Source organism: Aspergillus vadensis, assembly GCF_003184925.1.
Source record: "Aspergillus vadensis CBS 113365 unplaced genomic scaffold BO88scaffold_15, whole genome shotgun sequence".
Lineage (NCBI taxonomy): Eukaryota > Fungi > Ascomycota > Eurotiomycetes > Eurotiales > Aspergillaceae > Aspergillus > Aspergillus vadensis.
Genome location: NW_020292053.1, coordinates 384775 through 410321, shown reverse-complemented (window position 1 = coordinate 410321; position 25547 = coordinate 384775). Strand labels below are relative to the sequence as shown.

Sequence of the window (25547 nt, the reverse complement as noted above, 5' to 3'; positions counted from 1 at the left end):
AGCGTATAGTGCGGGCCACAGATCATTATCATCATATTAATCCCTATGATCCTGAACTAAAAATAGCCACTCAGATCCAGAGCGCTCGGTTCACGTGACTTAAAAAAAAATCAAGCGTTTGTGGCTATACGAAAAAGACGCTAGCGTGCATCTTGATCCTGCTTGGCTGGGAGATTCACCTCGCTGGACACAACTTCCTCCATCGTCATCTGGGAAAGCGCATCATACTGATGCTACAGCCTCCCTTTTTTTCAGCCCCGAAGGGCAATGGCATACTCCAGGGCAGCTTGAATCTGCTAACGCAGGGGAACAGGAATCCCGATAGCAACGTAATTACTGAGATGGCAGTTTGACTGTTAAGGTGCTGCAGAATTCTGTCCCGGGTTCGTCCTTGGCGCCAAACTCTGCTGTCGGGGTTTCGGGACGGCGTATCTAATAGGGAGCATCCTAGTATGAAATAGGGGAGGTGTTGTACAGCTTTAAACTTTTCGTTTTTATTTCTGTTATAAATGAAATGAGACGGTAACAAGGAAGAAATAAAAGGGTAAAATAATAATACTACTGATAATGATAACATAGCCAAATAAAATCGAAATCGAAATAAGGAATAAATGGGTCGCAGATCATATTCCACTGCACGGGAATAACCGGGTCCAAGGCCTAACTAAACTATAAGACCCTCCCGAGTGGTCCCGATATGGCCCGTGCCGAAGAATTCGAGCCCATCGCAGACAGTTAACGGTTCCCGTCTTGACCCATACTTTGTGAACCATGGATCAATGTTACTTTTCAGTTTCAGGGGAGCGCCCGTGAAAGTGGGCCGATTGGGCACCCAACGGTGAAAAATTATTTATAGTTGTTTGTGGTTAGGGCTTGTTTCTACTACAAGTCCAGGCCTTGGAAGGTATCAGTCTACCGGGATTTGTTAGGGTTCAGCATTCTTGGCACCAGATGTGAGTCATATCTATAGTAGTGACTATATTGAATCTATCACAGTGTTTTAATGGCAGTAGTAAGATAAAGTAGATTCTATTCCGAGATAATTTCACAAGAAAATAGGTGTATTAGAGCATGGATGTGGTATAGTATAGTCTATAAAGGAGATTTGATGGGTATGAGAGAACGCGCTTGTAACATGGAAAGAAACTCGTGTGGTATCGTGAACGTCCCTCGGTGTGGTTGTGGGACTCCTTGTGGCTTCTCGAGGGATGGGTATGTAATCGAAGTGGTGCTCGTTGTGCATCCATATGTTTAGCATACGGTAGCGTCGATGAGGTCAGAACCCACAGGGCTGTAATCAAAGAATACGTTAGCGGCCGATGCGATCAGCTGCGGGTAAAGTCCACACCTACATCTAGCGTCCCTGTCCAGCATAACGGCCAGGTTGGAAGTTGTATTCATCGTCCCAGTGCTCCTTCGCAGCTAACCCAGCTTTCCAAAGATCCAGGTGTTTGCGAAAGCGCGATTTGAGATTGTTTGGGGAGGATGGGCGGTGTACGCCATCCTGGACATTCAGACTTATTGATGATGGAGAGTCCATGTCGAGCGGCTTTGTGATGAACCACGAGAAAATATAGATGACTAGGGAGAGGAAAATGTTCTGATTCTATGATCTGAAATGACCAGGCTGGTCTATTCTTATATGTTTGTCACACCGGGACAAAAGAAAAATTTTTTATTGTTTTCTTTCTTTTTTCTCTTCAAGGATAGCGTAAGCCTTGTCGGTTTTCTCTCGGCGCGGGAGATTCTCGGAATCTCGGCGATGGTTCGGTTTTGCGTCTTCACTTTTCATATCCCGAGATCTCCCGCACCAGTCAAACAGCACGGTTCCTGACAACTCATCCTTGGTTAGCACAACGGACTCCCTGCCAAGCCATTGCTTGTATTGGGTGAGTTAACACTTTCATCATTTTTGTTTCTATCTCGTCGTCTAGTTGTCCTAGGTTTGGAAATGCTCTTTATCACGGTCTCCCTGCATTCTGCCTTCCTTCCCAAAAGCCCCAGGTATGGAACCGCTGGACAGCCCGATGCGACTGATGAAACCTGTATGGACTCGATACCTAGTCACTACTTATTTCCTGGCGTCATTACATATACCATTTGCTGACGATAGACGATACGGACCGCGCATCGCAACGTGGTGCGATGTAATTGCTACTGTCTAGACAGAGTTAGGTGAGTTACGTTGCCCGATCCTGGTGGTCGCGAGATTTTGGTGGCACCACACCGTTATACGTCGACCTGGTTCACAAACTCCAAAGCTTAGGGTACGAGCTCCCATATCTATACCCAGTCAAACTTTGAAGATCTGGGCCCACAATGTGTACCAAGGATCGGTCAGATGCTGTAGTCATTTCCAATCACGTGTTACGGACCTTATCCGGTTCACATGATTAGTGCCAAGGCTAAGCAATAGGGTTTGATTGACGGATGACCTTCCTTACTGAAAAGCAAGAGCAAGGACTACCAATTGCCGCAGTTTACCCAAAAAGTAACAGAGTGACCGATATGACTCACCGCATCCTTATTATATCTGATTAACAATTCAAAAGGCCATTGTAGCGTTCAATCTATATTATATCACTATTGAATAGTATAACATTAAGTAAGTTAAGTCTGTATGACTAGCCCAGATAGGTGTAACCCTCGACATTGGCAGAATGCCGACCATGATGAAGCTTGAAGATAGAAAACAAAGATAGACCCGGTGAATGGGGTGATAACGAGTACAGCGGGAAATACATTGATACCCATTAAGAAAAACAACGACTTTTAGTTCTTCACGTCCGCCCTTTGAGCATCCCTCTCCCTCTCTATTCTTCTCCACCCAGCTGCAAACCTCCACTGAATCAAAGGTCCTACCAACGCGAGCAGCTGGGCAGCGACGCAAATGGTAAATGCCACACCAACACCAACACTATTGATAAGAGGCATGATGAAGCTTGTACCACCCGCAGCAAAGAGACACCGTGCAAGGTTCAAACTGGCACTAGCCGCAGCGCTTCTATCGGGAAAAACATCAACAAGATAAGTCATGATGAGAGACTGTGTGGAGACAGCAGTCCAGCCCGTGATGAAGGTCGAGACGATTGGCACAGCGATGTGTACCCTACGTGAATAATTAATCGTCCAACCAAACAAGATAATAGAAAGGCACTGAAGGATGGAGAAGATTGGCACAAGTCGAAGGCGGGCCTTTTCGAGGGGAAAGTTCTCTTCGCGTATAGCCGCAGTTGTATCCTCTCCCTGCTCTGCGTCAAGCGAAGCCTCGTACCTGGCCTTCACCCGACGATAGTCGGCATCGAGAATTTTGCCAGTCACAAGTGTTCCAATCATGGATCCGACACCGTTCGCAATGAACGTCAAACCGATTTGCATCTCTGACAAACCATAGCGGCTTTCGAAAAGGGAGGACATTGCTGTGATGCTCATCTGCCATACGGCGTAATATACCGCGAGAAAGATGATAATAGGTGCCGCGTGGTTGCTGATGAGTATACGAAGCGGTCCCAAAATATCAATCCTTTTCTTTGCTGCGCGCTGCGTTTGGCCGTCCGGAATCTGCTCCCAATCGACCTTGGTCGTTTTCTGATATATGTCCAGCGGAAAGTTCACCAGTGGGTTAGAAGATTTTAGGGCCCCATTGCCAACTATCGATCGAAGAGTCTCTGGCAGAAACACGATGAGAAAGCAGAGGAAAGCGCCGCTATAAATGGTTAGGAACCAAAAGATTGCCTTCCATCCCAAGGACCCAGCAATTGCACCTCCGATTACAGGACCGACGGCAACGGGAACGAGCAGGCCAGCTTGGAAGATTCCCATGTAGCCACCGCGTTCGGCTCGAGTGGTGATGTCGCTGATAACGCCGGATCCAATTGCAATCGTGCTAGCGCTTCCAGTACTTTGAAGACATCGGAGAACAATAAGTGTCTCGTAGTTCTTCGTCTCTGCAAGTCCGATGCAGGCGCCTAGAAAGACAATGAACGTGCACATGTATGCTGTCCGGCGGCCTTTTACATCGGAAACTGGGCCCCAGAGGCTGGGTGCTAGACCCTGGAAGATGAGATAGGAGGTAACAGTTAGGTTGAGAAGTTCGATGGAGACATTGAGGTCATTTGCAATTGTCGGTAATGCTGGGAAATAAATGTTAGATGCAAAACCGGAGACTATTAAGACGTTAGTAGGCTACGAAGAAATAGGGATTTGGTATAACGTACATGTTGCTGCAGTTGATACGATAATGATGATCAACCACTTCTGACGCTTATCGAAGACACTGTAGGGCGGTTCGGGAGTCGCAACGCCAATCGAAGTGTCCGATGGAACCAGTGTCGCATTGTCATCTGAAGGCATCATGTTTGTTATTCGTGGTTCTGAGAAATGATTAATTGGCGATGGACTGGGATGTAACGCGACTGCTATAGAGAGCAGCCCTTCCTATATAGATGGTCACCGTGGCAATCCCGTGATCATCCCGCAGTGTTTTGGCGGAGTTCGGATCTGAGCGCCGGACTTCCGCCTATCAAGTCCGATCCATCAAATAGTACATTTTCGCTCTTTTATTCCAACGCATCCTATAAATAGTGCAATCTAGCAATCTAAATCAAAACCCATGCATTCATGCTCACTGCCACTTCAAATATCAGACCAACATGGATAGCTCTGTCAACGCCTCTATCAATCTTGGAAAAAACTATGCCGTTCTAAATCTAGACTGGATCACGGTGCTCATCGACGCCGTTAAAGACACCCCTGAAGGCCAGGCCTTGATCGAAAACTTGGCCAAATGGAATAATGCCGTTCATGCGAGCGCGTCTCGTCCTCTAACCGTTTTCTCTACACTCTCTTTCTATCCCGGCCAACCAGAAGTCCAATCCGGTACTCCTTTTGCCAACCTCATTGCCCCCTTCGGAGAGTTCAGACATGGTTCCCCCGAAACCCAAATCTACAAAGCCTTCAATGTGGACAGTCAAGATATTGTTCTCCCAAAGACAAGGTGGTCCGCAATGACGGGAAGTGTGCTGGAGCAGATCTTGCACGCACATGGAGTCAAGACGGTTATCATTGTATGTAAAGGGTACCCAACAAAGTAAGAATGTGCTGACACCGTGAACAGTCTGGGTTGACTCTTTCTGGCGTGGTGATGGCTACTATCTATCGGCTTTTTGACTTGGACTACAATGTCTATGTTATTAGGGAAAATGTCTTGGAGTTACCTGTTGAGCAGCATTCGGCATTCGCGAATGTTATGCTCGATATGTTGCTACCAAAGATGGGCATCAAAGTCATCTCGGTGGATGAGGCAATCAATGCTTTGAACCGATCTAAATGTCAGGATACACTATAACACTTGAAGGTGTTTCATGTATTTGTCTTTATTAAGCTATATTTCTCGAGAGCTCATGCCCTGCTCGTAATTGATTTGGTCGTTTAAAAACCGTTACATAAACCGAGGTCACTATGCATAAATGTGGAAACGAACTAAAACCCCAGAGAAGCACCACGCTATGCAAAATAAGAAGGAAAATAAGAGTTCATGTCTTTGAGCTCAAATGAGATCATGTGATGAGGAGCCTGTATCCGGAAGCCAAATTAGAGTCCGAGCTCGGACCCACTTCTCAGCTCCGACATCTCCGTCACTTCCGATCAACTTCTCCATTACAAACACCAAAGACAACGGCTCAAGGATAAGATGGATCGCGGTCAGCGACTCCACCATAAGTACTAGCTACAATAACGATGAAGCATTCATACCGATGATGAAACCCTCAAGATACTCCACCTCCAGGCAAAAGGCCTGTCAGCAGTGTGCTAGTGCGAAAGCTCGGTGTGACCGCAGATCTGGAGGCAGGGAACCATGCTCGAGATGCATGCATCGTGGCATCTCATGCTCGTATGTTCAAGATCATGCTTCCGAGCGGAATCCAACAAGCCCGGTAGCACCACCCAGTCCTTTCTCGGTGTCGGATTCCTCACTTAGAGGTTTGGGAAGTGGCGTTCTGGCCATGAGTAACTTGTCAACGTCAACACTACCATCATCTCTGGGCGCCGGAGTGCTTGTTAACACCCAGAACGAGTTATCTGCGCTGGAAGAAGTCCTAGACTTTTCCTCTCTTGACCTGGTGTGCCCTATCAATGCCGATGATATTCAGAATCGTTGGATCCAGGCATATATTCCGATGCCTGGACAAGCAGTCAAGAACTACCCTGATGGTGTTCGATCATATATATACTTGACCCTCAGGTCATACTCTGCGATGGCTGTTAGTGGCCGGGGGACCCTGCCCTTCATTCATCCCAAGCAGATGATCGCGCAGCCAGCCGGTTCACCTCTCACTACCTGCCTGAGCTTAGTACGAATATGCTCGAACCAGCTTCCTGGAAGCAGTCAGGCAGCGGTCAGTGTCCTACGTCGAGAAATACAAACTTTGGACCAGGATCGGACGAAATACACCAGTGATGGCCTTTTTGCAGCCTTCCAGTCTTACCTGATATATTCCATGGTCCTGTTCTTTATACTCGGACAATCATGCGATGACGACTTTCGAGCTATAATGACCAGCCTCCAAGAGATAGCCTGCGCTTCATCTCGACAGGGCTTGATATGTGCGGCTGATCAACGACGCGCGCGACCGAAGTGGGAAGAATGGATCATAACGGAGGCCAAGCGTCGAACACTCTACGTTATGTACTTGTTCGATAGTATCCTCTCGAGCCAGGAGGGCCTTCCTACTTTCCTTGGCACTGAGCTACGGGGTCTGCCTGCTCCGGCAAACAAACTGCTGTGGCAGGCAGCCACGCGGTATGAGTGGGAGAGGGAATATAACGTACATATGGCGGACTGGATGGAAGGATGTCTGACGATCGACGAATTATGGCCCACGCCTGATGATTTAGGGGAGGCTGGAGTTGCAAGGAGGCGTGCAAGAGTGGATCAGTGGATGCAGAACCTTGATGAATATGGCACAATGCTTTTCGCTATCATGAGATGTACTCACGGTGACTGATGGATACTACGCTGCTAAGGATCGAGATACACAGAGTTATTGTGCTCTATATATAAGGACTCACCATCGTACTCTTCATGATACTTGAATTTAATTATAAAGCATCACGTGACGATCAACACAGGGTAAGTTGACCTAACATCCAGCCTTCCACTCCCAGGTCTTGATAAGGTAGTCAGATGGAGTTTCATCTGCAACTCCTGTCAGAAAACACTTGTTGTGGGTCTTTCTCTATAGGGAAGCTCGTAGACTCTTTCTGAGCTGTAGGGTGCTGTTGCTTACCTGAACAAGTATCACTGGCATTTGGGGCGCAGCACCACCCAGGGTCCTGGCCTTGGTCAGCGCATTAGCTATGCAACCAGTGTTCTTGGTTTGCAGCAACCCAACCAATCAGCATCTCGTCATTGTACAATCAGCATCGAGACAGAATACTACTGCTTCTTCTGCTTCTACCGCTGAGCATCACCCCTACAGACGGTTTACATCCGTTCACTACGACATGAGTCTGGGAATGCAAAGCCAGAACATCCATTAGAACAAACACCCCAGCGAAGGCTCTGTGTCTGGGGACATTGAACAAGCTCAAATATTGTATCAATGATGTCAATTTGGAATCCACTGGTAAATAAGCCTGGGGGACCAGCTCTCCATCAAGCCACTTCAAATCAACCAAGCTATAGTCACAGGCGAATAAAATACAGAATTGCACAGAAGTATAAGGCCTATCGCGCCTTCTCTTTGCCCGATCGCTTTCCAAAGATCTGCTTCCGTTTCTCGGCCGGCTTCAAAATCTAAAATAGACAACACGTCACCGATATGCATTCGAACCACCCGACTCAATAAGAAACACATATGTATAACTCACCTTAAACGAGCACATAAGATCCTCATCGATATCCAGCATAGCGCCCGCATTATCAAACTCGCCACAATAATTCGGCGCACTGAAAAGTGTTATGAGCTGCCGCTTTGCGAAGAACTCATATCCATCCTGAACACACTCATGTGCGCGGCATATAAGGTCGAGATCATGCTTCTGGATAAATCGATGAACCACATCGGGGCCGAAAGTAAACGATACACCACGGTCGTTCGAGCCCCAGCCCAGAATATTTTTGCCCGGGTCAGCCCAGAGGAGGTCGCATAATAAACCCTCATCAGGGATCTTATTGACGATCAGTACTCATCCTGAACAGAAAACGGGGCCGGGAGCATATGATATGACTCACATCCGTAGGTCGCATAATGCGTCGGATCTGTTCCATAGAATTCAAGTCCGGGCTAAGCCCTCCATGCATACAAAATATCTTGTCTTCTATAATAGCGACAAGAGGGAGACAGTTGAAACAATCGATGAATGTCTTCCAGAGCTTGATATTATACCTTCGTTTACATTCATCGTAAAATCCGTAGATGCGGTTGATGGATGCGCATTCATGATTCCCTCGCAGAATGAAGAAGTTATCCGGATATTTGATCTTGTAGGCTAGTAGGAGACAAATGCATTCTATGGATTGTATGCCGCGGTCCACGTAGTCGCCAAGAAATAAGTAGTTGGATTCGGGTGGAAAGCCACCGTATTCGAACAGACGTAGTAGGTCGTAGTATTGTCCGTGGATGTCGCCGCAGACCTGGTGGCTATCAGTTATCATCTAGTAATTTACAGTATATATGTGATACCAAAGGTCTTACCTTGATAGGTGCTTCGAGTTCTAGGAGTATCGGCTGGGTGAGGAAGATCTCCCGCGCCGTGCGGCAGAGATATTCGATTTCGACCTCGCTTATTTCAACAGGTTTGCCTGGTCGTGACCCCCTTACTGCTACTAACCTTCCAATAAGAGCATCCAAGTTCACGATGTCCTCCTCTGCCATGGTGTTGACTAGGGATCTATAAGCAGCTCTTATACCGAGGGACTCCATCTATCGACAGCAATCGTTGGCGGGGAAGTATGGAGAACATGGAGGCTCTGGCCCGGAACAGCAGATATAAATACAATCTGGGAATAGAATCTCAGAGAAGCTCTTAAGTTTTCCAAGCCAAGATGATATACATACCACCGGGTTGATCCGCTTGTGATAATGTTTCTGTGCAGCTATTTGACAATCGCGATGGATCGTCGACGATATGGGCCAGTCACATAAATTGCTACTCGGATAATCCCAAGGCCTTCTGTGAACGCGCTCACATCGGTACCGAATGAACATAGAGAGAAATTAAGATTTGTCTTACTTTTAAGGTGAACTCCGACATTCCAGTCGGAGTTGAGCCTAACCAATCATGATTGGCAGATCCGTATAAGAGGTTAGTAATGCCGCCACCTTAATTATTCCTCAGACAGGGTTCTATCACAAACTAGTTTCTGCCTATAAGAAGTATTCCGGAAGAGTTTAATTGTTCGTGCACTGCATTCACGTATCTCATGTTATAGAATTTCGATACCCTCTCGGATCTATGAATTCTGCGTACGCGTAGACTTATTCGCAGCGAAGCAATGATAGTTGACATTACGACGAACTCTTATGTTGCAGTGTGGTCTCCCTATTTGTAGAGGAACATTAGGTAAATGAATAGAAAAGAATATTTGATTAAGAGGCCGATACAATTTTTATAGCTTTCATTTGAATGTTTCCAAGGGCCAGGTAGAGGTATAAATGAGTTTTATGCAGCTTGTATAATTGTGCAAGATATACTGCTAGGCATAATGAACAGGCAACAGTGCGTGTGATTAGCTAAGGAGGCTGCCTAGAATCCATCTCTTGGCACTCAAATCAGGTCCGCAGATTTTCGTGTGGGTCAGTTGAGGGTCCAAGTTCTATTGAGCAAACCCCTACTTAGGCTAAGTATACATTAGTGGCCAGTCCGGATGGGAACTATGTTAGTCCGCGCATCAATTAATATATCGCTGCACAGGATGCCCCGCTAACAAGATGCAAGTTAACTATTGCAATGTGAAAGCGGCCAGCTTTGGTCATATCTTTTCAAATCCCTCTATCTGCCCGATCTTGCTAGCCAACTGTACTCGTTCCGCAGGATGTCCAAGCCACCCCAATATGATGGGTTTTCCTGTTTGCCTACTGAGCTTTTCGAAACGCTGCTGTCATATTTAGATGTCGACACGATAAAGGCTCTGCGTCTCACATGTAACAAGCTTGCCAAAAGATGCATCGGCCCTCGATTTTTAGTGTTCATTCACCAACCTCTGCTCGATGTCACATCGGAGAATCTTCGATCTCTTCTTGCCTTGGCTCGCAATCCCGATCTCAGGAAGAAAGTTCATTCTATTACCCTCTTGGCTACGATCATGGATATCTCCGGATTGGAGCAGAACGTCAAGGATGGATACTATACAGTAATAATGGTCGATGGGCCCAGGTGGAGAAGGGTCGAAGTTGACTATTCTCCTGAGGAACTTTCCAACGCGAAAGACGATCTGATAAGGTTAGTAGAACAGAAAGAAGCAAGAAAAAACGAGACACCAAGCGAGCTGGTTAAACTTCTTGAACATGTGCTTCAAACGTTTGGTGAATTGGATGCCATCCACTTGGATGGTGCGGTTGTCCGGGGTCGCAAGGAGAGAAGATCCATTGAGTCTGGAGAGTGGATGCCATTGTGGACGCGAGCTGCGCAAGTTTTCTCATGGGTTACGAGGGCGCTGGTACAGAGCCAGGCATCGGTGAAGAGATTCGACATTTATCAGAGTAATCGCAAATGCGGAATCGAAGCCGCTAATATTGGTAACCGCAGCTTAACGCATGACCCAGCAGAATTGGGAATGCCTATTAAAGGGTTGCAATCGCTCGAGATGAGCTTATCTGGGGACGTACAGGATGCTTTGGACTATCGCGAAAGACGGGAAGATACAAAGGAGGCGGAAGAAAAGATGGCTCGCATAACCAAGGAGCAGGACTCATATGGGACACCGAGGCTTCCGTCATTCTTCCTCAAGTCTACACCCTCTCTCCGAAAGCTGGAACTTTCATTCCGTCAAACTGCCACACTAGGTTCAAAGTCGTTTAGGCATAAATATGACTGGATTATTCACAGTATCGCCCACGAAGCCCAGTTCCCACTGCTGGAAGAGTGCACCCTTGCCGGGTTTTCAGCGAGGAGCGACTCAATCTTGGTCCTTTTTCGGAAAACCCCCGGTATCAGGTCCTTGAAAATTCACGAATGCCACTTGAGCTCTGGGTCCTGGACGCCAATCTTCGCTCATCTGGAAGCGTCGATGCCAGAACTCCAGACCCTAGACCTGTCGAACTTGTGGGGAAAACACATGCAAAACATGAATCACGCACAAGCGCATGAGGGAGATGGTAATGATAATAGCAGGCAAGAGGAAGAGGATGACTGGCAGGAAGGCGATGGTTTGGTTATTTGGCATACTAATCCCAGACCCCTTCGGACAAGATACACGTCAACCACAGGGAGCGGTGTACACACCATATGCTTCACTCGCGAGGAAATAAAAAAGGGGCTTGTTTCCCGGCCCCTGAATCCTGGGCCAGGTCGAGTCAAAGGCTCCGCTGAGAATTGGCGGTGGCGGAAGAATCGGCTCACGCTATATGGACCTCTTTCATAGGATAATAAGTTGTCGCTCTAGGCAACTCTTGTTTCTCTTTGCTTCTTTGCCTCGCCTGGATTCGTCCGAATTACGATTGGAAGGGCCGTGATTATGGCTCGAATGAAGACAAACCCGATCAATATATGACTCATTGAATATGAGTTCGGAGATGCCCAGACGATAATGCTATTATATTTATAGCGCTAAGCAGGTGGGACTGTGAGATGCAAATATCTGATAGTCTTGCAATAATAGTGGAATAACTAGTCCTCCAGCGGTAGACTCCCTGCTAAGAATTTCGACGCTGGACTCAGGCTCGCTACTAAACATGCACATCCGGGCATAGTAGCGGCTCTTTTTGATGCGGGTGTGTCTATGTCTCCTAGTGCAATAGGTTGCCTCTGCGGGCATGAGGGGAGACAGGACCCCCGCGTCATTCGCCTCTACTTCGATCGTGGCCTGGAGCCTAGAGATTGTATAACAACTAAGGGCGAGCCTCTTCTGCGGTAAATATACTGTGACCCATTGTTAGCCAGCATTGCGAAGACTAAGTCGTGAGTAATGCAGGTTTTATTCGGTTGACTGCGCCAGGGAATTACTCGAGAGAGGTGTCAACCCTCACCGATGCGGTCCAAGGGTGATAAGCCCTCTTGCCAGCTCCTTGGAGATAGTTCACGAGGACGGCGGAGCTACATTCGACTTGCTTGTGCAATGTGGGGCAAAAATGGATCCCGGTCTTCTATTTGATGCTTTTGTTTGGGGCAGCGATGCAGCTATCAAATTTCGTTTTCTTCTCTCCAGAGGTCTTGATCTTACCACGACGATTGCTGGAAAATGGGGCATGCCTCTACATGTTGCAGCCCTTTTCGCCGATAAGGAGGTTATAAGGATACTCCTCGATCTGGGAACAGACCCGACCTCCCGGTCATACTGTACAAAGTTCAAGAACAATAGCCCTGTGGAAGTTGCCGAGTGGAAGATGCGAGCTTCTCATGAAGGCTCTTCTACAAAGCGCACGTATGAAAGTGTAATGGAGCTTCTCGAGTCTGAGAAAGAAGGACGTATTGTTTGCCAATTGCTGTATCAGAGAGGCCAAATGCTGAGAACAGTACAAAGCCGCCTGAAACGAAGAAAGAAGAAAGAGATGTACAGCGTGCTAATGACATTACGGGTTGGTCGGGATCTTCGAATTGTGGAACAGTTTTACTAGAGCGTCCCGCACGGGGCCAAAGCACCAGGAAGAGGCAAGCTTCATTGGATGGTAATATTAGCAGCCGAACACGGAGTCGGACCAAAAATGTACCATAGTTGGATATTTGCCGTATGGTTCTACCTGTGATGGCTGCGAGGATGATGGATTGCCCCATCAGGGAATACATGCCGCAGAGCATTCAGACCTTTTGATAATAGTAAGAGGTTATGCGCGTGCGACTAGATGGAAGTTATGATCAACTAGCTGGTTTAAATTAGACTTGAGTGATGCAATAGGAGGATGTGCTGGAGTAATGTCAGAGAATGCACCCTTTTATGGTCTCCAAATTCATGATCATTTAATCATACTTCAAGGTTCATAAATATCTGATGGTTAGGATAAAGTTTACTCAAAGAGGCATCTTGTGTATGGCATTACATGGGTGACCTAATGAGGCAGGAGCTACGTTATGGATCCAATATGTGGCTCAGTCTTAGTGATTACTCCCCATAACCCGCATTACTTGGCGAAGCAGTGACGCTGAAACTACACACGTATCCAGGTGACTCTCTTACACAGTTTGAAGAATTATTGCGTCAATCTCGAGCGTTCACCTCTGTTGGCATTTTGCCTCTCACCTGGTTTTGCCTGAGGAATGAGGCGATGGTGAGTAGTAGCCTTTGATATGTGAACCTAGACGCGGGCTTGGCAGGAGGCTTAGATGGTGGCTTAGACCGCGCCTATATAGCCTAAATGCAGCCTTAGCTTGTGGACATAATTAGGGGAGTCGCTGTGTACCGAAATCTTGTACCTAAAACTTCTCGGCCTCGAATTACTTTTGCGGCTGACTGACGAATACACCAGACTGTACGTCACTCATGATGGCCAATACGGCAGGGTTTATCCATACCGTGCTGCCTTCCAATGGACACTACATTCGACTTTTCAAATTCGAGTCTACCGCCCCTGAAGAACCTCTCAGACTTTCTCTCAAGACATGCAAATTCGCAGAGAAACCCGACCACAACAGCCTCTCTTATGAATGGGGTACCACCGCGGCTGACCAACCGATCCTCGTCAACGATCGGCTCTTCTTCATCCGGGAGAATCTGTACAACTTCCTGAAGGTATTAGCCGGCAGTGCTTACAGAGACACTTATTTCTTCGCGGACGCAATCTGTATCAATCAGAATAATATCTCCGAGCGTAACACCCAGGTCCAGCGAATGGGCGATCTTTTTGCAGATGCAGAAAACGTGCTGGTATGGCTTGGACCAGCCACAGCCGAGAGCGATCTCATCTTTGATGTATGCATTGATTTGACGGTAAACAAAACCATCGCCCCAACTAAGCTGGGGAAGAATAAGGCACAGATCGACGCCCTGGATACGATATACCAACGGTCCTACTGGACCAGGCTGTGGATAATCCAGGAGCTATTCCTGGCACGAAACATCATCTTATTTTGCGGATCAAAATCGACAGCGTGGTCGGCCTTTAAGCAGCTGCCGAGGTGGAACAAGCGCGACTTTGCCCTTGGAGGCTTTACGGGAGTTGATATGGTTCTTGAGAGCACACCAGCAGGCCGCCATGCAAGGGATATTCTAGATGAGTTGGACAAGAGGGGCCAGGGAAGAAGCACTTGTACAAAGATGGGACTTGTAGATATGATTCTGAAATACGGTCTGGCTCAATGTTCCGACGTTCGCGATCATGTCTATGGCCTACTTGGCCTCGCTAGTGTATCTTGTGCATCCAGCAAAGCCGAGGAAGGCCGAGGACTTGGGGTCATTGTGGACTATTCGGAGAGCCCAATGTGCCTATTCGTGCGCCTTCTGCGTACCATGCCGCGTGAACTCCGTATTGGAACCGCGCTGGGGCTCTTCAACGTCCTGGAGCTGCAGCGTGCTTCTGAAAGTGCGATTATTGGAAGCATTCCAGATATAGACCTGAGTCAATTTTTCGAGATCAGCTTCACCCATATAGGACATCTCAGGAATGTGACTCAGTCCTCTGACAAATCCCTACACCAAGGGCTGGCGGGGAAAAGTTTCGCGCAGATACAAAAAGGCGAAAGGCAAAACGCTATGGCAATCTATGGCGGTGGGCCTCTATATAGTATTATGTCGTATGACAGCTGTGTAACCGCGTCTGGGGCTTGTGGAGGGGATGACGTCTTCCTTCTGGAAGGTACCAACTTCGTCCTAATCCGACATTATGATGAATGGGGCGGTACGTCAGGTTACATCCGAGGTCTTCTCTGCAGTGGAAAAAGCGAGCAAAGTATCCAGAGAGCAGGCAAATCTCTAGATAGCTTCCTCTCCTATTTACCATCCATCAATGGTAATTGTCTCAGGTCTGAGAGGCATACGATGTGCAAGCTGGCCGGCCCGGTTGACTTTGTCTATGAGGAGCTGAGTCTGCGACAGATTATATTCCTCCTTACATATACCGGACAACATAGTGACCATTGGAATCGGCAGTTAGAGGCCTCTACTAGGGAACTAATGAGCATCAGGGTGGGCTAATCTCTGCTAAATATTCATATACTATCAACGGCCAGTCTTTTAAACGAAACATGTGAAAGTCTGTCCCACATTAGGTGCTGCTCCTATACCCTTGTCCAATCAATGTCATCAGTGTTGCAAAGTTCATGAGCGGAGGCCGGTGCGGAGGAATCCTGGCTGGTGTGGCAGTAGTAGTGCCCCCCTATGTAAATGTGCTTGCCGCTGTGGTGGCTTCGAAAAATAATAAGCATCAATCGATGATTAAGCGAAGTAGCATCGCAGCCAAAGCACTCAAAGGACCTTCCAACTGCTGACTGCACATACATGCGTTGTTGATTACACACACAGACTTGGTTCTGATTTCACCCGCACGTCACTCTGATATGGTATCCGCCAGGTTAATCAGGCACGTTTACCATAGTACTCATCTCATCTCCTTCGTGATGTTGACACACTTACACAATACAAAGACTGCTTCTATCATGTTCCTGCGTGTGACGGATTTCTTTTTTCTTCTCCTTCTACAACCAACACCAACCTACCAACAACGAAGATAGACCTTGATCCCGCTCTCACGTACACGTACAGTCTTTGCGCTGCAACACACCAGCATTGGCCACGATAATTAACTTCCATACGTATCTTTCTTAGACACAGTTGAGGTACATATAGTCTTGCTTCTAGCTACGGAATCTTCCTCATACCAAAAGGACGACCCAAACACCACCCTCTACTCACGAATCGCTCGATAAGAATTTCGCCTAACCTCTTGGCTCCGTTCTAACATGGCTTCTTCATCGCGTACCACCGACGGCAAGCCATTTTGCCGATCGACAATACCTGTTAAAATATTGAAAGAGAGGAGCAAGCAAGCCAAGCACCACTTCTACACACTGATAGATTCCGTCTTTCGGAAAACTCGATTGGAAACGCCACAGCGAAGCATACCACCGGAGGTGATTGAAAGAATATTGGCGCTGCTGCCCACCCCGACCAGATTTGCTTTGGCTTGAGTTGCAAATATACCTTTGCTTGTCTGTAGCGATACCTTAAGACGCAAGGAATGAAACTTTGCCAGCTTCTCCCGCCCGAAGAACGGGTGATGCTATGCCCCAACGCCAAGGAAAGGCCTCGAGTACAGCTACTTCTTCAGCTTCACAATTACCGCTGGAGATAATGCCATGTTTGTTGGACGCTTCATCCAAGCTCTCTCTGTCACGTCCGGCTGCAAAAGCCATGCTGTTTCAAAAGTTACTTCTTTAAAGGAAACTTTCAATATACGCCGTATGCGGGCGAGGTCAACATCTGTCCGGGCACCAGCATCACATTTCGCGATAAGCTTCATTTGATACGACAGTGTAAGGACACTCAAACACATACACTACGTCCGGGAGTGATAATATTTGGCGATAATGTCGCATTGAATGCTGACAGCAGGAAGCCATATGAAATCTCAGACATGACTGCGAGTTTACAGGCCATTCTTCTATCAGGGTTCGAATTAGGACTGATTTTTGGCTTTCTGAGATGGACATGAGTACATGCGTGATTACCCAATATGAATTCAAAACACTCCACGAAAGTCCATCAGCAAGCTTGAGCACTATCCCAGTGTGCTCATACAAGGATACAAAGAACTGGGTCAGGAGAGTCTTCCATGATGGTGGATCGAGCTTTAGAGGCTGGAACAAAAGCCGCTCTACGCGCTGATTATAGCATCGTGGCTGGGAAAGGGTGAAATCTGGGGAAGAAACATACACTTCCCAGGTAATGAAATTCAGAAATCTAGGCGATTGGAAATGGCCTAACAAAGCTTGGGCTAACCACAGCAGTCACTGATGCAGTACTTGCTTCTACAGTCTTACGCATCTGAAGTATACTGTGAGATCCCCCTAGCTACTAGCCATAGCTCTAGCTTCTCCAAAAATGCATTATATCTGTAGCAAGCCCCTGTTTGATAGACTCGTTCTCAACGGATGGGATGTTCGATGACTCTACACTGCTTACTCACAAAAGCTGAATACCCCGCGTCCGCGTCCCTCCACGGAGTCGACACTGATCCACAAGACGAAGGTTTGAGCTACGGCATGACCGAACCTAGATCCGTCGATCCTCGGACCGCGTTCCGGAAGTTACTCTGGAATAGAGTGCCAAGCTAGCGCCATGCATGACAATTCCGGCCCCATTTGCGGTATCCGGTAATACGGAAACCAAGTCACCTCTCCTAAGTATAACATCGGTGTATACATTCCAGAGAATGCATTCCAAAAGAAGAACACCGATCTTTTCTGGGGCTCGTCACATCAGTACTACCTAACATGAATTCTGATATATTCCCTGAACCTCCATCCGATACCATCGGTAAGTCTCGTACCATTGTCCCACCCCCCCTATTAAGGACTCCGCATTCCGATCCCGTGCGCTAACCGGTCCAGCAGAATGGTCTTCTCTTGGAAGCCAAAGCATTGAATGTACGTTCTCTCCCTATCTGACAGTCCCGCGATTATTGGACTTTTACGAAGGAAGCTAAGTGATATTTTATCCAATGCAGTTCCCACTTCTCATGTGGAATGCACCTACTCGCCCGCAACAAGCTCCTGGAGCGCACCCACCGTGATCAACAATCCAAATCTCCAGATAAACGGCTTCGCCGTGGGATTAAACTATGGAGGACCATATTATGAGTCCCTTACCGGTAATATATTGCATTCCTCTCTTCTCACCAAAGTAACTCAGCATACTGATTGCAGCATCTGCTAAAAGCCCGACGCACGCGAGATAACCGCATCCTTCTCTTCCGGCCCCACGATCTTGGCGGATGCTGCAGCGGCGGTAGGCATGACGGCTGTCCCCGAGCACATCTTCCTAGAGTGTGTTAGGAAGGTAGTAGCAGTCAATACTTCCTATGTACCTCCGCCTCACAGGGATGCGTTGCTCTACATTCGCCCGCTTCTGTTTGGGCCCAGTGTTCCTCGCATTCGCGATTCTCTCGCGCAGTCTACTTTCTGTGTGTTTGTGCGGCCGGGGGTGGTGTATCCGCGGACGGCGGCGCAGAACGCAATACTTCTGAGCAATAGTGGTTCTGATGATGGTCCCACTGCAGCGGAGACGCAGAAATACTCTGGAACTGAAGCCTGGGATGAGGGGTGGAAAAGGGGCTTGGGGGGTATAGGGCAGCTAGATGGTCGACAGGCAGAACGGGATGGTTATACTATGAAGCTCCAGCTGGAATACTCCCGACGTGGGACATTCATCAACGGCTTCACGACGTCCGCATTTATTGGGGTGCAGGAGGAGCACGGTAAGTATACGTTAATCGTTCCGAGACATCCCAGCCGTAGTATCATTAGCGATTCGTGCGTTGCCATTGCTATACGGCTTGGGTGAAAGGTGAAGGTTGGGCCGGTATGTATTCTGCTGAACACATCAGTCCCCTTGCACTCTTCGTTAAATCCATTCTGCTGCTAGTGGAATGACTACGAGAAATGGCGCTGATCTGATGTCGTTTCAGATTACGGTCGATGACATCGATACGCTGTCCGAAGTCATTGCCACCAGTACATGGCACTGGCTACTCCCCATTCGATTGATCTACTATCCATCGGCCCGACAGACAGAAGTCTACCAAGCTGGGTCTTATCAGGCGGGCTCTTCGTGTCGGCTGCTGCGCAATGCGATAACAAAAGTCATGGCTGGGGAAGTCTCGGACGTATGGCAATGGAGTGTGCCAGTGACGCAGGAGGATCGACTTCCTGGTTGAACGGCGGCATGAGTGGAATGCGGGTAGATCTAAGCGCATAAGCACGCTCCTCGCCGTATTGATTCGAGCTGAAATTCCATTCCTCCCCTCCCCCCGTCGGCTGGAAGACGCCACGGTGTCTAAAAATTCCGGTGGTCTAGCTAGCTTTTCCTCAACTGGTGCTTGTCATCTCCGTTCAAGACCGCTCATGTATGTATTTTCTTCCCATGCCCCTGTAGAAGATAAAAATATCCCCATTTTGTTGGATTCCGTAGATGGCATGGTATCTGGGCCCTTCAAAAACGTTGTGTGATAAATGGTAAAATGCATCACGGCGATGATTATGAAGCCAGCCAGTCCTACAACAGTTTGCAATTGTCCTGGAGTTCCCTCCCACTGGCATTCGATATTCCTCTAGGTTTTGATGATACTCGTATATGTGATTACTCACACGTGTATGGCCACCAGTCAGGTTCTCCACGTTTGGGCCATATCGACATCGCCAGTCGAGTGATGCGGACATGCTTTGGGAAACCTCAACCAGCGACCCCTGGCCAACATGATGCACAGTCGATTTGCCGAATCGTTTCTACTCTGAAGTGAACTGGCCTAAAGGACTACTTTGAGTCTCGGCCAGTGCGGATTGTACCAGAGATGGAGGGAGAGATTGAGCACGCATCACCGAGTTGGAATTCTGGCTAACTGTCATTCGGTAGCCGAGCAAATGAACTGGGGATCAGAAGGGGGAACGAGCGAGCAGCTGTGCCGGACCGGGCGTTGGAAAAGGCTAACCCTTGTGAAAAAGATTTTTGGCGCTGGTGTGGGTCAGTGGGCCCCGGCTAGGACTTACGGCCAGGCCCGACCCTAAACTGTGGCTAGCTATGGTCTTCCCAGTCCGATCTACGTGGCGTTCAATAGTAGAGGACCGGACAATACTGGAGACAGGGATGTGGTTACTGATTCCTTGATTATACTTACCTTTTAAAGCAGGTGTGTGCGTAGCGTGAATAGCGTCCATGCAGTGGGGTGTGCCCGGCCATCCTGCCTGCATGGTAAATGTAACGTTGGTCCGGGGTGATTCACCTGGTGCTTATGTTTGCGGAGGAGCACGGCTTTAACCACAGGACATCTCGACCGGTGACTAGGCACACGTTACAAATTGCAAGCCGCTCTCACTAGCTACCGACGTCATACAGCAGGTTATTATCAGTCAAACATTCCAAGTACCTGCGAGTCTGGCTAAGCCCGCCAATAGCGCCGAATGGGCACAGTTGCCTGCCAGTCGATGCAATCCACGCCTGTCTGTCCGTCAGCCTTTCTATTGGCCGAAGGCGAGCAGGTTGGCCCCCGATGCTAACCTCGTTGGATGCCAAATCTCTCGAACTTCAGTCATTACAAGAATATCTCGCTCGTGCGCGATAATCGGAGATAGGCGATGCACTGCTGCAGTGACTGTACCCACCTACCCAATACGAAGAGGCAGGCTGCCCTAGCAGGAACCAGACCCCGCCTTCCTCTTTTCCTGTCAATCCCGATCAATCATCCCATAGACTTGTTTGCATTCATAGGAATTTGCTCCCGTGATGCATTGATATATTCGCGTTCTTTGCTTTTTGCCTCCACGACCAATCCCAGAAAGACCACTTTGGGCATTAGGAAGAATTTGGTGATGGCACAATGATCAGAGCGTAGAAGCATATGACACTGATGTTGGCGTTGATGGGGCGGACTAGGCTGAGAACTATCCTAGACTAATTGTGAGCAACCAAATCCCGAGAGGGGAGGTGTGAAGACTCGGAAGGTGCATACTCTGTTCCATGTTCTCGTGCCAAAGGTAGTACGTAACTCCCCAAAGCTGGCAGCGCCCGCCTTTACTAGGCCTGCTGTTTATCTTTGAATTGCGTCTTCGACGAGACTCTTTGCGTGATCTTGTAATCTACGGAAATCTGCTGTGCCGTGATAGAAGCCACGAGGCATCATGAATGGAATCCGCAAGGGTATTACACGACGAAGAGGCGCCTGCGAGCCGTGCAAGGCGCGGAAGACTAGATGTCAGTTCCCGGCGACGTCCCGCCTCTTGCTATCTTCTTTATCTGCCTCTTCTGATATAGTGAATCGTGCCAATTGGCAAGATAGCGTGATTCAACTCCTTCGTTGTTCGCAAGCTGACCAAAGCTCAACACCGTAGGTGATGGAGGAATTCCTTGCATGCACTGTCGGGTAAGTTCCCACCTTGTCTTCCACATTTCGTACGCATCCCTCTATCCTGACAGCACAGCTTCCAGAGGAAGGATAGCCCTTGCATCTATTCACAAGTTCCAGCACCAGCAAGTTCCATCTGCACCCCTTCGCGGCTCAGTCCCGTCTTGAGTCTATTCGAGCGTGACCCAGATCTGCCGTTACAGCACTCAATCAGCCCTCAGGGATGGATAGAGACAATCGCCTCGGGTTCTTTAGACTTTTCCTGTTGGGAACTTCCCGATGTATCATGCAACCCTTGCCCGGACTGGTCGGCTGATGGCTCGGTCCTGGGAGGCCCATCCGAATCCGAGCCAAGCCCTGCTACTCTGCGTCCGCCTTATGGTGACACATCAGCGAGCAGGTTGAATCATGAACAAGGAGGTAACAGAACATTTTCTATTCATATGGTAAGGTTCTATTAGATCCTGGGACTAACGTTGCAGCCAAAGCTGATTTATGACAGTTGCAAAAGGAGTTTCAGAGTACAGTGATCCCCACAACTTTCGATTACAACTGGCATACTCATCAAGTACAATAGCTCGCCAAGTAACTCCAGGCTTCGATATACCGGCGCTATATTCCTTTCGAGGTCTCCTCGACTGTGATCATCCACGCGGTGAAAAGGTGAAACGAGCCGCAGAGCTTCTCAACTGCCATATTGTGAGCGATGAAAAGACATGCTATCAATTGCCTGACGGTCAAAAACCATCGCTGGGACCGATCCTCGACAGTGAGCCGCGAATCAGTAGCTACATACAAGGTAAAGATCATCTAGCTTCCAACGATCTTGCGTTTATGTGGGAGTACAACCAGCATACTAATGACTTACAGCATGTTTTGAAACACCCTGGTAGGTTGCCTACAACTTACGGAGAGACCCCTGTACTTAGCTGATAGCCTGTAGTGCTGGTGTCAATATGTTCCTGACTATGGCAAGTGCTCAGGAGTGTGTGGATGCTGTGCTGAAAACCAACTGCTCCGATCGAGCCACGGTGGTGGTGGCCTATGCCGTCCTGGCATTGGGCTGCTATCTTGTAAGTATACATTCGGGTATCAAAAGTGCCGTGGAAGGCATGTCAAGGGCCACTGGATATTTTCGACGAGCGTTGTCAGAATCGAACTATCTGATAATGGAGAGCGCGACTGTTCGGGCATTTCAGGCAAGTGTTCTGCCCCGATTTCCAGGTCGATACAGCTGACGTTTCCATCCAGGGGATTCTGATCATGGTGAGTCGGCTCAGGGGTGAAGCCGAACAAAACAAGATTAACCAGTGGCAGATCATCTTCGCAGACAAATCCGGTCATCGTACCAAATCCCGTCTCGTCAACCTCGGTGTCCAGTTCGCGCAGGATTTGGGACTTCACAGCTCTCGGCGCCTGCGGCAGCTTTGCACCGAGGCCGACGAGCCATTGCTTAAGAATGCATTCTGGCATCTCTATGCCATTGAGAAAACCGACGCGGTGGACAGAGGCCGACCTTCGGTGAGAATCCTTCCTCACCAAAGAAGAGAAAAGATAATCTAATATTCAACTCTCTAGATTATGTGCGACAAGCTCACCGACTATTCGCCCAGTGATGGATTCCAGAACCCTGATGAAGCGCGGTTGATGCTTCAATGTTTATACGGACGTGTCTGCGATCGTGTGATAGATTCGCTCTATAGCCAAGCAGCCCTCCGAGCGCCACGAGTTGACATGTGCCGTCAGATAGAAGATGCATATTGCCTGGTTCAATCGTGGCTTGGTATCCTACACACATATAACAATTCGCTCAATTGTTCTTCCAGGCACTCCTCTTTCCTCGAGGAGCACATGGAGTCAGAGACGCATTTGGGCTCTTATTTCCTTACATTCTTGATTCATGGAAAATGGCTCCAACTCGCGCAGCAGGGACTGGCTACTGAGGAGAGAGAGGCCTATGAGCGAAGTGAGGCACGATGTCTCGCTGCGGCGCGGTCGGTATTGGAACAATGTAGCCAGTACACACATGTCGAGATGCTGGCTAATATGTAAGGCCACCCCAATAAGTTCGTTGATAAGCTGGTCGACTAACCTCGAGTTAGGAGATTTCGTTCGCTTCCAAAAATCGCGGCATGCATTCTGGTTCTTATAGGGCAACCGTGCGACCGATTGGATGAAGAGCGGATGTACCTGCACATGGCATCTGGATTTTATAGTCGTCTTGCCATCTTCATGCCCGTCCAGTTAGGTTTGTTGATGGAGTTGATGGATGTATCGGCGTAGCAATGAATGCGAGACGGGCTACTATCATAAGCAACGCCCATGAACATCAAAGTCAATTACAAACTCATACTCCACAAGCAACCGAAATTTCGCTGTCGTAGTAAAATAACTGATGATCTAAAAAAAGAAATAGCTAAATACAAAAAATTTATAAAGTAGTCCGTCGATCACCAATTCTTATCTTATCACCCCAAAGGTAAACCCCCAAGGTCCCTAATTTATAAGACTGCAAATGTTGGTCATTTCAACACAATCAGTCCTCAACTTTGCCAAATATTTTCCATGGTCCAACTTGCAGATAATAATGTCGTTATCCAGCAATGCGGGTTGCGGTTATGTCTCCAAAAACCTGACCGCAACACGGAGGATGTAAGACCTGCCGATACAGAAGCTTCTTCGATCCCACCCACTGATAACTGACAATCAGAGCCGATTTCGGAGTCCTCCCTCTTCTCACCATCGGCTTCGCAACCTACCAGATTGACCGAACAAATATTGCCAGTGCACTAACGGGAGGTTTCGCATCGGACATTGGCATAAGCCAAGACATCATTAATCTAGGAAACCAGCTAATGTTCTTGGGCGTTATTGTCCTGGAAATACCATCCAATATGGTCCTACAAAAGGTACTTTTATTCACTTACACCGCACGCATACACGTTATCCTGTGAATTCAAATAAGCTCAGTGTACCTGTACTAGGTCGGACCCCGCCGCTGGATCAGTGCCCAAGTCTGCATCTTCGGAGTCATTGCCGCATTGCAGATCTTTATTCGGAATAAGACTGGCTTCCTGCTTACGCGAAGCATACTGGGTCTCGCGGAGGCCGGGTACATCCCAGCTGCTATGTACACTCTTTCAACGTGGTATACGAAAGAGGAGTTGACGAAGCGCATTGCAGTGTTCTTCTTTGGAATGTTTGGGGGTGCTGCAGTGTCGCCGTTACTTGGTGCTGCTTTGCTCAAGCTAGATGGGCAGGGAGGGTTGCATGGTTGGCAGTGGATATTCTTGCGTGAGTACTGATTTTTTCCGCCATTGGCCGCTATGGAATTTTACTGATACCAGTAGTCGAAGGAATCTGGTCGGTCCTTATGGCAATTGCTTTGTTCACGCTACTGCCGGAGAGAGAAGGAATTGCTAGTGAAAGCTCTGATGAAGAGTCCGCCTGCAAAGCCCAGTCATGGAACGGGTCCACCTCTGAAACGATTCCTGTCAAGGTGGTATGGGAGACACTCACAAACTATACCAAATGGCCCCATTTCCTCGCCACAGCATGTGTCTTCGCAACCTGGAGTCCCCTCACTACGTACACTCCGACGATCATCATGTCACTGGGGTTCTCTCGCATCCAGGCAAACGCTCTCGCTGCGATAGGGAGCTTACTCACACTACCCGTCATTGTGTTCTTCGCATCTCTGAGTGACTGGTCTCGCAGACGGGGGATGAGTGTCAGGCTTGCAATTGCTGTGTATCTCGTCGCACTCGTTCTGTTGAGAGTTTTGCAGGCACGGGTCGACAGATGGGGACGGTTCGGCCTCTGGACGACTGTTAATGGGCTGGCGGTCGGGTATCATCCTATTCATAATGCGTGGATTCAGGTTAATTGCTCTAGTCCGGGGGAGAGGAGTGTTAGTGTGGCGTGAGTTTATTATTCCTGTTTGATGTCTTGCCATAATCACTAACCTGGCGGGTAGGATGTGTACTTTACCCCTGGTTTGAGGATTGGTATGTGGATGCTGAACATGATTTCTAGTTGTCATGTCTGCCACGGCTGGTCTCATGGCAGGGACGCAGATCTTCCGAAGTGATGATGGTTTGAATGGGTAAGTTTTCATCATGCAAGACAGGGAGCTACATAGTCTGATGCGACATTCACAGCTATCGAAGGGGAATACTGATCATGATAGTTTTGGTCTTATCCGGCTTGATCTTGGTGGCTTTCCAGAGTGCGATTTACCGCACATTAAATCGTTCAAGGAAGAGTAGCATCGTCCAGCAGACTTGATCCACCGTCCTTGACGAAATTGCTTTTACTTTGTACCTAAATACACAAGAG

General features: G+C 48.2%; 11 protein-coding genes across 11 annotated transcripts; 8 read left to right on the top strand and 3 right to left on the bottom strand.

The window, feature by feature from the left end:
- Positions 1-41: 41 nt before the first annotated feature.
- BO88DRAFT_72439 (uncharacterized protein) lies at positions 42-784 on the bottom strand. The gene has a single exon (XM_025713088.1). It carries the CDS (start codon positions 575-577, stop codon positions 206-208), a length of 372 nt encoding a protein of 123 aa, XP_025561720.1. The 5' UTR covers positions 578-784; the 3' UTR covers positions 42-205.
- A 1048-nt stretch (positions 785-1832) lies between these two features.
- Positions 1833-2229, top strand: BO88DRAFT_405876 (uncharacterized protein). Its single transcript, XM_025707007.1, has one exon. The coding sequence runs from the start codon at positions 2007-2009 to the stop codon at positions 2163-2165; it is 159 nt and encodes a 52-aa protein (XP_025561719.1). The 5' UTR covers positions 1833-2006; the 3' UTR covers positions 2166-2229.
- Positions 2230-2574: 345 nt separating this feature from the next.
- BO88DRAFT_436312 (putative MFS multidrug transporter) lies at positions 2575-4356 on the bottom strand (the record flags this gene model as incomplete). The annotated part of the gene is made up of 2 exons (XM_025709558.1): positions 2575-4166; positions 4218-4356. 2 exons carry the CDS (start codon positions 4354-4356, stop codon positions 2773-2775), a joined length of 1533 nt encoding a protein of 510 aa, XP_025561718.1. The 3' UTR covers positions 2575-2772.
- A 296-nt stretch (positions 4357-4652) lies between these two features.
- Positions 4653-5347, top strand: BO88DRAFT_416289 (cysteine hydrolase; the record flags this gene model as incomplete). Its single annotated transcript, XM_025708243.1, has 2 exons — positions 4653-5066; positions 5117-5347. 2 exons carry the CDS (start codon positions 4653-4655, stop codon positions 5345-5347), a joined length of 645 nt encoding a protein of 214 aa, XP_025561717.1.
- Positions 5348-5759: 412 nt separating this feature from the next.
- On the top strand, positions 5760-7031 carry BO88DRAFT_444688 (Zn(II)2Cys6 transcription factor domain-containing protein; the record flags this gene model as incomplete). The annotated part of the gene is made up of 2 exons (XM_025710132.1): positions 5760-5994; positions 6094-7031. 2 exons carry the CDS (start codon positions 5760-5762, stop codon positions 7005-7007), a joined length of 1149 nt encoding a protein of 382 aa, XP_025561716.1. The 3' UTR covers positions 7008-7031.
- Positions 7032-7729: 698 nt separating this feature from the next.
- BO88DRAFT_426594 (serine/threonine-protein phosphatase) lies at positions 7730-8879 on the bottom strand (the record flags this gene model as incomplete). Its single annotated transcript, XM_025708916.1, has 4 exons — positions 7730-7798; positions 7873-8172; positions 8237-8638; positions 8700-8879. The coding sequence occupies 4 exons, from the start codon at positions 8877-8879 to the stop codon at positions 7730-7732; spliced, it is 951 nt and encodes a 316-aa protein (XP_025561715.1).
- A 1043-nt stretch (positions 8880-9922) lies between these two features.
- Positions 9923-11677, top strand: BO88DRAFT_72428 (uncharacterized protein). The gene has a single exon (XM_025713087.1). The coding sequence runs from the start codon at positions 10040-10042 to the stop codon at positions 11585-11587; it is 1548 nt and encodes a 515-aa protein (XP_025561714.1). The 5' UTR covers positions 9923-10039; the 3' UTR covers positions 11588-11677.
- A 616-nt stretch (positions 11678-12293) lies between these two features.
- On the top strand, positions 12294-12779 carry BO88DRAFT_464713 (uncharacterized protein; the record flags this gene model as incomplete). The annotated part of the gene is made up of 1 exon (XM_025711348.1): positions 12294-12779. The coding sequence occupies one exon, from the start codon at positions 12294-12296 to the stop codon at positions 12777-12779; it is 486 nt and encodes a 161-aa protein (XP_025561713.1).
- An 860-nt stretch (positions 12780-13639) lies between these two features.
- On the top strand, positions 13640-15289 carry BO88DRAFT_390834 (HET domain-containing protein; the record flags this gene model as incomplete). Its single annotated transcript, XM_025704973.1, has 1 exon — positions 13640-15289. One exon carries the CDS (start codon positions 13640-13642, stop codon positions 15287-15289), a length of 1650 nt encoding a protein of 549 aa, XP_025561712.1.
- A 2297-nt stretch (positions 15290-17586) lies between these two features.
- BO88DRAFT_464703 (branched-chain amino acid aminotransferase) lies at positions 17587-19028 on the top strand (the record flags this gene model as incomplete). Its single annotated transcript, XM_025711347.1, has 6 exons — positions 17587-17629; positions 17707-17739; positions 17820-17963; positions 18096-18628; positions 18659-18673; positions 18780-19028. 6 exons carry the CDS (start codon positions 17587-17589, stop codon positions 19026-19028), a joined length of 1017 nt encoding a protein of 338 aa, XP_025561711.1.
- Positions 19029-21538: 2510 nt separating this feature from the next.
- On the top strand, positions 21539-25496 carry BO88DRAFT_342877 (MFS transporter/fungal specific transcription factor domain-containing protein; the record flags this gene model as incomplete). The annotated part of the gene is made up of 14 exons (XM_025703159.1): positions 21539-21655; positions 21712-21730; positions 21787-22008; positions 22080-22098; positions 22153-22414; positions 22512-22730; positions 22788-23257; positions 23312-23395; positions 23920-24118; positions 24194-24503; positions 24560-25130; positions 25186-25190; positions 25245-25314; positions 25370-25496. Coding segments are annotated over 14 exons (2694 nt in total), but the record flags the coding sequence as incomplete, so codon positions are not given.
- Between the last annotated feature and the right edge of the window lie 51 nt (positions 25497-25547).